The sequence below is a fragment of the Mytilus trossulus genome, chromosome 14 (genome assembly GCF_036588685.1).
Source record: "Mytilus trossulus isolate FHL-02 chromosome 14, PNRI_Mtr1.1.1.hap1, whole genome shotgun sequence".
Classification (NCBI taxonomy): Eukaryota; Metazoa; Mollusca; class Bivalvia; order Mytilida; family Mytilidae; genus Mytilus; species Mytilus trossulus.
The window spans coordinates 48,235,822-48,247,379 of NC_086386.1; the positions used below are offsets into that span (position 1 = coordinate 48,235,822).

At 35.4% G+C, this 11,558-nt stretch overlaps 1 protein-coding gene across 1 annotated transcript in view; it reads left to right on the forward strand.

Annotated features, from left to right (window-relative positions):
• LOC134696282 (protein phosphatase methylesterase 1-like) overlaps nucleotides 1-11,558 on the forward strand; it is a 41,541-nt gene that overhangs the window by 6,778 nt on the left and 23,205 nt on the right. The window contains exons 5-7 of the mRNA XM_063557984.1: nucleotides 4,523-4,574; nucleotides 5,962-6,030; nucleotides 7,837-7,922. Of these exons, the coding sequence (XP_063414054.1) occupies nucleotides 4,523-4,574; nucleotides 5,962-6,030; nucleotides 7,837-7,922 (207 nt within the window). The remainder of the gene's footprint in view (nucleotides 1-4,522; nucleotides 4,575-5,961; nucleotides 6,031-7,836; nucleotides 7,923-11,558) is intronic.

Here is an 11,558-nt window from a genome sequence, read left to right on the forward strand (position 1 = left end):
ATATTGAAATTTCGAATGAATCCTGTTGCGTAACTGGATGTGCAAGCTTTAGTCCTTTCAAATAGTTATTATTCCTGTCAATGTAACGAATGTGGTTCTGTAACGGCGTAGCTATCATTGGAACGATTAATGCATGTATAGGTATTTTATGTCCAGTTTCAGTTTCAACATAAACTGTGGCTTTATCGAGTCGCCTAGCATTAGTGTTGGTTTCTCCAAATGATGAGAGTTGAATCTTTTCGGCTCCTTCTCTCTGCAGGTTTAATTTTCGCGCAAGACTCTCCGTTACAAAAGACCTTTGAGCGCCTTCATCAAACAAAATATTCGTATCTGTGCAATTATGATCTGACCAAACGGGGGCCACGGCAGTTTTCAACAATACTTTTGAGTGAGTTTGTGCTGACGAGTGTAATATTGTTGAGTCTTCTTTTAGTTGGTATCCTTCACAAGATTAACTACAGTCGGTGTAGATGTCGTACTTTCATTCGTACAACTGTGAGCGGAATCTTTCGTGTCAGTGAAACGGTTTTCACTTCTCTGGTCGGGGTTCGCGGTTTGTCCAACTTCATTACATAGACTAGTGTGGTGTCGTTTACCACAGTTACGACATGAGCTTTTCGATTTGCATTCTTTTATTTGATGTGTACCGAGGCAGTTGAAGCATAAATTGTTACGTTTAACAATAGCGATGCGTTCATCTAAATCGCGTACTTTCTGGCAGTTGGCAGGCGAATGAATATCTTTGCAGAAAATGCACGGCTTTTCTGTTAAATGCTGATTAACATTTCCAGTACTTGCGTTGTGTTTTCTTTGTGAGTTAGCACCAGCGAAAAGAGTAGAATACGAAATACCACTTTCTGTCTGTGTAACTTGTCCGGCTTCCATGATTTGTATCTCTTTATTTATACTTCTTCGAAGATCTCGTAAAAACCAATTTGTCGTACCATGCTCCCGCGCGAGATGCTTTCTGATTTCTCCGGGCAGTTTGTTGATTATAATCAGAACTAATAAATTACCGTATGAGTCCTGTGTCTGTCCTAGCGATTCAAGTCCTCTAACTAAACTCTCCATTTTGTCGTAAAAAAATCTCAAGCTTATGAGATCATTTCGGGGTGGCGTAATATCAAGCAGTGTTTGTAGATGTGCTTGTGTTATTTTATGAGTCTGTCCAAATCTGTCTATCAGAACATTAACGGCTTCGGCATAGTTAGCGTTAGTTAGAGAAAATCCGGCAATTGTCTGAGCGGCTTCGTTTTCTAATTGGGCCTTCAAATAATTAAACTTTTGAACATCTGTTAATGTCGGGTTGTAATGAACTGCTGATTCGTACGAATCCCAAAAGCTTGGCCATTCTAATATATTGCCATTAAATGAAGGTAAAGTTAATTTTGGCAAACGTTGATTGCTGGATATAGCGGACGGGACAGCATAGCTTGACGTGGGAATTGATGTGGCAATTTGGCTTGTCTCTGTTAAAATTCGAACATCATTTGACTGTGGCAATGACGGGGCGACATAACTTGTCTGTACTATTTCAGGTGAACTAGTAGGGATGAACGGTGGACTGTCTACATTTAGAACTTGATAAGACGAATGTGATGGTTGATTGGAAATAGGTTGTGATGTTTTATCTATGAATATCTTAAAATGTCTCAGTTTAATAACAAAATTTGTAGTATACTCATCTGTGTCTACGATTTCCGTTTCTATATCCTCTGTTTCCGATGCGTTCTCAATTTGTTCATTCAGTGTGTCGAGTAACTTCTTCTTCTGTTGTAGATTTTCGTATGTGACTAACAGCTCCTCTCGGTCGAATTCACAACTTTCTTTTGCGTCGGCAAATTTTCGTAAAAGTCTGGTAACGGCACAACAATTGCCCGTTCTTCTAGATTTCAGCTTTAGTAGCTCCTTTAGTCACGGCACCATAAATGTGGGGACGATATCTTATAATATAACTCTGATAAAATACACAACAGCTTTGTAGTTTGACGTTTACTAGTTACTAAGAGATAAGGAGACGTCGCCTGTGACGTCGACCTTAGATACAAAATGACTTCCGATACGTTGCCGGTCCCGCGGTCTTCTCGACAAGGTTATCAGGTTATACGTAGTGTCAAATGATTACCTGTAATCTAAAAATAGACAAAGTTAACTGACCTATTTTGTTGATTTGTTTGCGCAAATAATTTAGAGGAACGAAACCCTTGTTAAAAACACACAACAATAAGTTTGTTTTCCTTTTTTGCCATAACTCCGTAAGATTTATCGATCACCTTACTAATGAAATGGACCCGTCCAAACGTGATAGATGCCAAGTCCAGATGAAGAGATATTTACAATTTGGAATTTTCTAGTTTCATAGATTAAAAAAAGTACATCCTTTTTGGATATCATATTCAAAACTGGGTATGCATGACAAATGATGAAACCATTATCCTAGTCTTTCCAATGAACGAGTCTACTTCGTTTATTGACCCTCTACGGTCCACCGTGTTTGCAATTTTATTTCACATGAATTCGAAATATTGAAGATCATTTTCACAATGTTTCCTGAAAATTGGATAAATATCAAAGCAACTTAGAGCTGTTTGTTCTTGTTCGTATAATGACGATTTAATGTCATGTTTGTCTGTGATGGCCCCTCTTTTCGGGATTGCACGATAATTATAGTTATCTCGTACCCCATGAGGATGACACATATCAACTGAGCAATAATGTTTGGGACTTAGTTTTTAAGAAATAATGACAGAGTAACATTATGAAAATATTTTTAGTCAGCTGAAATATATATTTATTTTTTACATGTTTATGCCAGAGACATATATACACATGTTCTAAATTTTATCGACGAGAATCTCATTCTGGGCCGCGATCGTTAACGGGATTTCACGGAGTTGCCAATCTCTGTGTATATATGTCTCTGTTTATGCCTTGTAAAATATTTTGTTTCTTTCCCTTTTTTTAACATTTGCGTCTGGAAAGTTGAAATGTTTTAACTGAAGTGTTAAATTTAAATTAATTATGAAAATTAAATCAATAAAGGAAATTATTGTCCAGTTACAAACACTACTAGGGGATAATCCATAATAATTTCTCTTGGAGTTATATGTTTCAGCACATGTATATTTGACCCCAACTTTAGCCTGGTAAACGTCTCCTTGTGAAATATAAAACATATTAAAAATGACTTTCTGCTAAAGTCTTTAATTGATATAAAGTTAAAACCTTCTTAATTCTCACTAGAAAACACTCCTGTCATGTTTAATTCTTAAATATATGTGGATGAAAAAAAAGTCCCCAAAACATAAACATGGCAGCAATTGCTTTTACAGCCTTTCAGGCTTTGATTTATTTACTTTTCGATCATTTTCCATTTGTATTCTGAACATGGTAGACCATTAATATCTGATTGAGTTTGTATGAGCCTATGACTTTCTTATTTTCTACATTGTCAGGCCTGTCTCATGTCATGACAGTCTTGCTTTAATAAATGTAAATTGATTACATCGTAAAATGTCAGTTTTCTGATCTAGTGAGTTTTAGGAGTAAAAGGATACTTACAAATGACCAAGATATAATCATTCCTATAGATATGATAGACATGTCTAATTCTAATGCAATTATTTTGTATCAATGTTTCTGATTGGTTGATAATAAGCGTAAAATTCTCTATCTCCTTGTCTGTAACTAAGGAAGCCGACATTTTGAATTGCAGAATGTATTGACATGTAATTCGTACAATAATAAGCCAAAAAAACTCACATGTTGCACCTTAAATCTTTTTTGAAGCGTTCAAGAAGCCAGAAAACTTTTGACGCCGGAAGCATACTTATGATGTCACCTAGTTTAGGGACCAAAGAAGAATTTTCTTAAATACAAATTTGACACTGAAAAAATGATTGAAATTAATTATGAAGTTGTTTTGCATTAGAAAAGAGATACATTTGTAACTGTATTGTATTTGAAGCTTTACGGACGTCCATCGGTAGTTTTACTGTCGCAAAAACCCGTTTACTTGTCTCCACTCCACGTTGCCAGGTAAACTAAATTTGCAACAGTAAAATTACTGATGGACATCCGCAAAGCTTCAAATACAATACAATTATCTCTTAAATAATGCAGACATTCAATTTCTTTTTTGTGCCCCATTTATGGGCATTATGTTTTCTGGTCTGTGTGTTTGTCAGACCGTCTGACCGTTTGATCGTCTGTACATCTGTTTGTCCGTCGGTCAGGTTTCAGGTTAAAGTTTTAGTGTAAGTTTTTGATGAAGTTCAAGTCCGATCAACTTGAAACTTAATAAATATGTTCCCTATGCTATGATCTTTCTAATTTTAATGCCAAATTAGAGATTTTATCCCATTTTCACAGTCCATTGAACATAAAAAATGATAGCGAGGATGGAGTATCTGTGAAATTGGGACACATTCTTGTTTGATATTTAAGTAGAGTATTTGAGATATTTCTGTGTTGAATGTTTTTATTGACCCCTACATATAACCGTGTCACATGTCTGTTACAGGAGACTCAGTTACAACAGATGATGGAGATCTTAGTTCTGAAACAATGTCTAGGTATGTAGTACTTATCTTATATTAATTGATTGATTGGTGTTTAATGCAACTTTCAGCTCTATTGTGATATTTGGTGACAGTCAGTTTTTAGTGGAAGAAGAAGCAAGGATGCCAGAGAAAACTTCTGACATTTCTTAGTGGATTCATTTTGTTTTTTCACATAACAGTACCAAGCTGTACTTATACACTGGAATTAATGTAACTGTTGATTTGATTTGTTTCGTTTTTTATGTCACATTTTGTAAATAAGCATCTCCTAAAAAACAGTTTTACAGAATTTAACAAAATTTGCACAGATTTTTTTACAGTTCATAAAAATTTGTTACTCCATTATGGTGAACACTGTCATGTCATTTACTGTGAGGCAAATATTTATTTTCAAGTCTTTAGTAAAACCCTGGGTTGGGGGTTGAGCCCAAAACCACTTTAGGTCAGTTCAGTACCATTAGATCACAGAAAACAAATAAATTAAGAGGCCAGTAAACAGTATTCAACAAAAGACTAGTGCATATGTCAAATTTTGGTTTATAATGGTATTCTAGACCAGTTGAAAATAAACTTCAGGGATCTTAATCAGCATTGTAATCATTAATTTGCACATAAATGGTACATGTAATGTTATCAGTTTTGTTTCTTAATTTAATCCTTTGATCACTGAGACACTGAATAAATGTTTTTTGATACCTACTGGTATGTTTTTTTAAGAATAAAATTACTGCTTTGCATATATATACGAAACTAACGAGGTGTTACTTCACTGTCCAACTGCATATCAAAAGCAATTCATTACACATCTACTTTTAAAATAATTATAAACTAAAAATAAAAAGTATTGTTTAAAAGCTTATTTTAATCAGAGCATAGCAATGTACAGTGTACATATTGGGTCATAGAAACAAATCTATTTTTAGAACAGTTTATTTTCGTATCCCAGGTAAAGGAAAGTTGGAACGCAAATAAACTAAAACAAAATTTGTTTATAATCTTTATTAAAAGAAACAAAATAACATAACACATATGACACTAGACAAATATTTTTTATTAGAATAAATCAACATTCAGTATGTTGTATGTGGATTACAGACGTTCATCTTTCTTCAGGGATTTCCTGATCTGTTCTATCGATGTTATTTTACTCTGTCATTTGGCATTTCGGATATAAGCATACTCCGCTTTATTGCATAATTTTGTCTGACAAATAGGCTATGCAAATAACTGAAATCTACTGTAATGTTATCAGTTTTGTTTCTTAATTTAATCCTTTGATCACCGAGACACTGAATAGAATAAATGTTTTTTTTATACCTACTGGTATGTTTTTTAAGAATAAAAAAAAGGATTATGAGTTAAAAATTTAATTTTTGATTTGATGATTAATTTTTTTCAGTGATGTTGGCAATATAGTGAAGGCTTTATATGGAGAAGATCCACCACCTATTATACTGGTAGGACACAGGTTTGTACATAGATATCATATTTTTTTTAATATCAATGCTGTCACAACAATTGTTATTAAATTATTTATTTATTGAAACTTTATCACAGTCTTAGCGATATAATGCTAATTTGCATTTTCTTTTTTTTTTGTTTATTGATCATAATCAACAAAAGGGTTTTCTACTGATAAAGCATATGGACTTCACCATTGATTGATTTTTTTTGGAGAGGATATCTATTTCATTTTCGAAACTTACAAGTCCTAAACCCCTTATTTCAACTCTGTATAACTTTTTCAAAAACTTTAACCTGAAATTTGCACTATCATTTACTATGTTCAGTGAACCGTAAAATTGGGGTCAAAACTCTTATTTGGCATTTAGATTAGAAAGATCATATCATAGGGCACATGTATACTAAGTTTCAAGTTGATTGGACTTCAACTTCATCAAAAACTATTTTTCGGTTCACTGAACATAGAAAATGATAGTGCAAATTTCAGGTTAAAGTTTTTGGTCAAGGTAGTTTTTGATAAAGTAGAAGTCCAATCAACTTGAAACTTAGTGTACATGTTCCCTTTGATAAGATCATTCTAATTTTAATGCCAAATTAGAGAGTTTATTCCAATTTCACTGTCCACTAAACATAGAAAATGATAGTGTGAGTGGGGCATCCGTGTACTGTGGACACATTCTTGTTTTTTCTAGTATAGGATTTTGCTCTTTTTTTCAATAAAGGAACTTTATCATAAACTTAATAGAAAAATGAAATAAATAAAATGGTGTCACCGTTCATTTAAGCTAACAATTTGCCCTCGAAAGAAGCATGCATTTTTATGCCCCACCTATGATAGTAGAGGGGCATTATGTTTTCTGGTCTGTGTGTCCGTTCGTCCGTCTGTCTGTTCATTCGTCCGTCTGTCTGTTCGTTCGTCCGTCTGTCCCGCTTCAGGTTAAAGTTTTTGGTCAAGGTAGTTTTTGATGAAGTTGAAGTCCAATCAACTTGAAACTTAGTACACATGTTGCTGATGATATGATCTTTCTAATTTTTAAACCAAATTAAACTTTTGACCCCAATTTTACGGTCCACTGAACATAGAAAATGAAAGTGCATGTTTCAGGTTAAAGTTTTTGGTCAAGGTAGTTGTTGATGAAGTTGAAGTCCAATCAACTTGAAACTTAGTACACATGTTCCTTATGATATTATCTTTCTAATTATAATGCCTTATTATATTTTTTATCCAATTTCATGGTCCATTGAACATGGAAAATGATAGTGCGAGTGGGGCATTAGTGTACTTTGGACACATTCTTGTTGTTAATGTCTTTTTTTCTGTTGAACTAATAGATAAAATAGAGATAATATAGAAATAAAAAAAGAACTAAATTACAGAAATCGCATGAATTTTTGAATTATTAAGTTTATGTACAGCTCATTTGAAAACAATAATAAAAAATATGGGTAACCGATGAGTTCAAAAAGATATTTCAATTATAATGCTAAAAAATGGTATTTTTGCACCAAAGGGAGATAATTTGAAGTTTTTTCAATTTGGGTCCAAACTGAATCAATTTTTTGGTTGATTTGTGTACCATGTCTTAAAGCAATGACTAATAGTGTAATAAATAAAATTTGTAATAAAAAAAGAACAAATGTTAAATTTTCGCTGAAATTTTTGTACCCACAAGCTCCACAGAATAGAAAACAGTATCTAAGAAATAACTAATAAGCTTATCAAAATGAAAATCATTGCCAAAATATGCAGTGATTTTTTTTGATATTCAGAAAATATTTGACTTGGACAGTTTTAACTATCTATTGACAGTATGGGAGGTTCTATAGCAGTAAACACAGCCTTCAGACACCTGATTCCATCTTTAATTGGTCTGATTGTCATCGATGTTGTTGAAGGTAAGAAGTATGGGAGGTTCTATAGCAGTAAACACAGCCTTCAGACACCTAATTCCATCATTAATTGGTCTTATTGTCATTGATGTTGTTGAAGGTAAGAAGTATGGGAGGTTCTATAGCAGTAAACACAGCCTTCAGACACCTGATTCCATCCTTAATTGGTCTGATTGTCATTGATGTTGTTGAAGGTAAGAAGTATGGGAGGTTCTATAGCAGTAAACACAGCCTTCAGACACCTGATTCCATCTTTAATTGGTCTTATTGTCATTGATGTTGTTGAAGGTAAGAAGTATGGGAGGTTCTATAGCAGTAAACACAGCCTTCAGACACCTGATTCCATCTTTAATTGGTCTAATTGTCATTGATGTTGTTGAAGGTAAGAAGTATGGGAGGTTCTATAGCAGTAAACACAGCCTTCAGACACCTGATTCCATCCTTAATTGGTCTGATTGTCATTGATGTTGTTGAAGGTAAGAAGTATGGGAGGTTCTATAGCAGTAAACACAGCCTTCAGACACCTGATTCCATCCTTAATTGGTCTAATTGTCATTGATGTTGTTGAAGGTAAGAAGTATGGGAGGTTCTATAGCAGTAAACACAGCCTTCAGACACCTGATTCCATCTTTAATTGGTCTTATTGTCATTGATGTTGTTGAAGGTAAGAAGTATGGGAGGTTCTATAGCAGTAAACACAGCCTTCAGACACCTGATTCCATCTTTAATTGGTCTAATTGTCATTGATGTTGTTGAAGGTAAGAAGTATGGGAGGTTCTATAGCAGTAAACACAGCCTTCAGACACCTGATTCCATCCTTAATTGGTCTGATTGTCATTGATGTTGTTGAAGGTAAGAAGTATGGGAGGTTCTATAGCAGTAAACACAGCCTTCAGACACCTGATTCCATCTTTAATTGGTCTGATTGTCATTGATGTTGTTGAAGGTAAGAAGTATGGGAGGTTCTATAGCAGTAAACACAGCCTTCAGACACCTGATTCCATCCTTAATTGATCTGATTGTCATTGATGTTGTTGAAGGTAAGAAGTATGGGAGGTTCTATAGCAGTAAACACAGCCTTCAGACACCTGATTCCATCCTTAATTGGTCTAATTGTCATTGATGTTGTTGAAGGTAAGAAGTCTGAGAGGTTCTATAGCAGTAAACACAGCCTTCAGACACCTGATTCCATCTTTAATTGGTCTGATTGTCATTGATGTTGTTGAAGGTAAGAAGTATGGGAGTTTCTATAGCAGTAAACACAGCCTTCAGACATCTGATTCCATCCTTAATTGGTCTGATTGTCATTGATGTTGTTGAAGGTAAGAAGTATGGGAGGTTCTATAGCAGTAAACACAGCCTTCAGACACCTGATTCCATCCTTAATTGGTCTGATTGTCATTGATGTTGTTGAAGGTAAGAAGTATGGGAGGTTCTATAGCAATAAACACAGCCTTCAGACACCTGATTCCATCCTTAATTGGTCTGATTGTCATTGATGTTGTTGAAGGTAAGAAGTATGGGAGGTTCTATAGCAGTAAACACAGCCTTCAGACACCTGATTCCATCCTTAATTGGTCTGCTTGTCATTGATGTTGTTGAAGGTAAGAAGTATGGGAGGTTCGATAGCAGTAAACACAGCCTTCAGACACCTGATTCCATCCTTAATTGGTCTGATTGTCATTGATGTTGTTGAAGGTAAGAAGAATGGGAGGTTCTATAGCAGTAAACACAGCCTTCAGACACCTGATTCCATCCTTAATTGGTCTGATTGTCATTGATGTTGTTGAAGGTAAGAAGTCTGAGAGGTTCTATAGCAGTAAACACAGCCTTCAGACACCTGATTCCATCCTTAAATGGTCTGATTGTCAATTGATGTTGTTGAAGGTAAGAAGTATGGGAGGTTCTATAGCAGTAAACACAGCCTTCAGACACCTGATTCCATCCTTAATTGGTCTGATTGTCATTGATGTTGTTGAAGGTAAGAAGTATGGGAGGTTCTATAGCAGTAAACACAGCCTTCAGACACCTGATTCCATCCTTAATTGGTCTGATTGTCATTGATGTTGTTGAAGGTAAGAAGTATGGGAGGTTCTATAGCAGTAAACACAGCCTCCAGACACCTGATTCCATCCTTAATTGGTCTGTTTGTCATTGATGTTGTTGAAGGTAAGAAGTATGGGAGGTTCTATAGCATTAAACACAGCCTTCAGACACCTGATTCCATCTTTAATTGGTCTTATTGTCATTGATGTTGTTGAAGGTAAGAAGTATGGGAGGTTCTATAGCAGTAAACACAGCCTTCAGACACCTGATTCCATCTTTAATTGGTCTAATTGTCATTGATGTTGTTGAAGGTAAGAAGTATGGGAGGTTCTATAGCAGTAAACACAGCCTTCAGACACCTGATTCCATCCTTAATTGGTCTGATTGTCATTGATGTTGTTGAAGGTAAGAAGTATGGGAGGTTCTATAGCAGTAAACACAGCCTTCAGACACCTGATTCCATCCTTAATTGGTCTAATTGTCATTGATGTTGTTGAAGGTAAGAAGTATGGGAGGTTCTATAGCAGTAAACACAGCCTTCAGACACCTGATTCCATCTTTAATTGGTCCAATTGTCATTGATGTTGTTGAAGGTAAGAAGTATGGGAGGTTCTATAGCAGTAAACACAGCCTTCAGACACATGATTCCATCCTTAATTGGTCTGATTGTCATTGATGTTGTTGAAGATAAGAAGTATGGGAGGTTCTATAGCAGTAAACACAGCCTTCAGACACCTGATTCCATCCTTAATTGGTCTAATTGTCATTGATGTTGTTGAAGGTAAGAAGTCTGAGAGGTTCTATAGCAGTAAACACAGCCTTCAGACACCTGATTCCATCTTTAATTGGTCTGATTGTCATTGATGTTGTTGAAGGTAAGAAGTATGGGAGTTTCTATAGCAGTAAACACAGCCTTCAGACACCTGATTCCATCCTTAATTGGTCTGATTGTCATTGATGTTGTTGAAGGTAAGAAGTATGGGAGGTTCTATAGCAGTAAACACAGACTTCAGACACCTGATTCCATCCTTAATTGGTCTGATTGTCATTGATGTTGTTGAAGGTAAGAAGTATGGGAGGTTCTATAGCAGTAAACACAGCCTTCAGACACCTGATTCCATCCTTAATTGGTCTGAATGTCATTGATGTTGTTGAAGGTAAGAAGTATGGGAGGTTCTATAGCAGTAAACACAGCCTTCAGACACCTGATTCCATCCTTAATTGGTCTGATTGTCATTGATGTTGTTGAAGGTAAGAAGTATGAGAGGTTCTATAGCAGTAAACACAGCCTTCAGACACCTGATTCCATCCTTAAATGGTCGGATTGTCAATTGATGTTGTTGAAGGTAAGAAGTATGGGAGGTTCTATAGCAGTAAACACAGCCTTCAGACACCTGATTCCATCCTTAATTGGTCTGATTGTCATTGATGTTGTTGAAGGTAAGAAGTATGGGAGGTTCTATAGCAGTAAACACAGCCTTCAGACACCTGATTCCATCTTTAATTGGTCCAATTGTCATTGATGTTGTTGAAGGTAAGAAGTATGGGAGGTTCTATAGCAGTAAACACAGCCTTCAGACACCTGATTCCATCTTT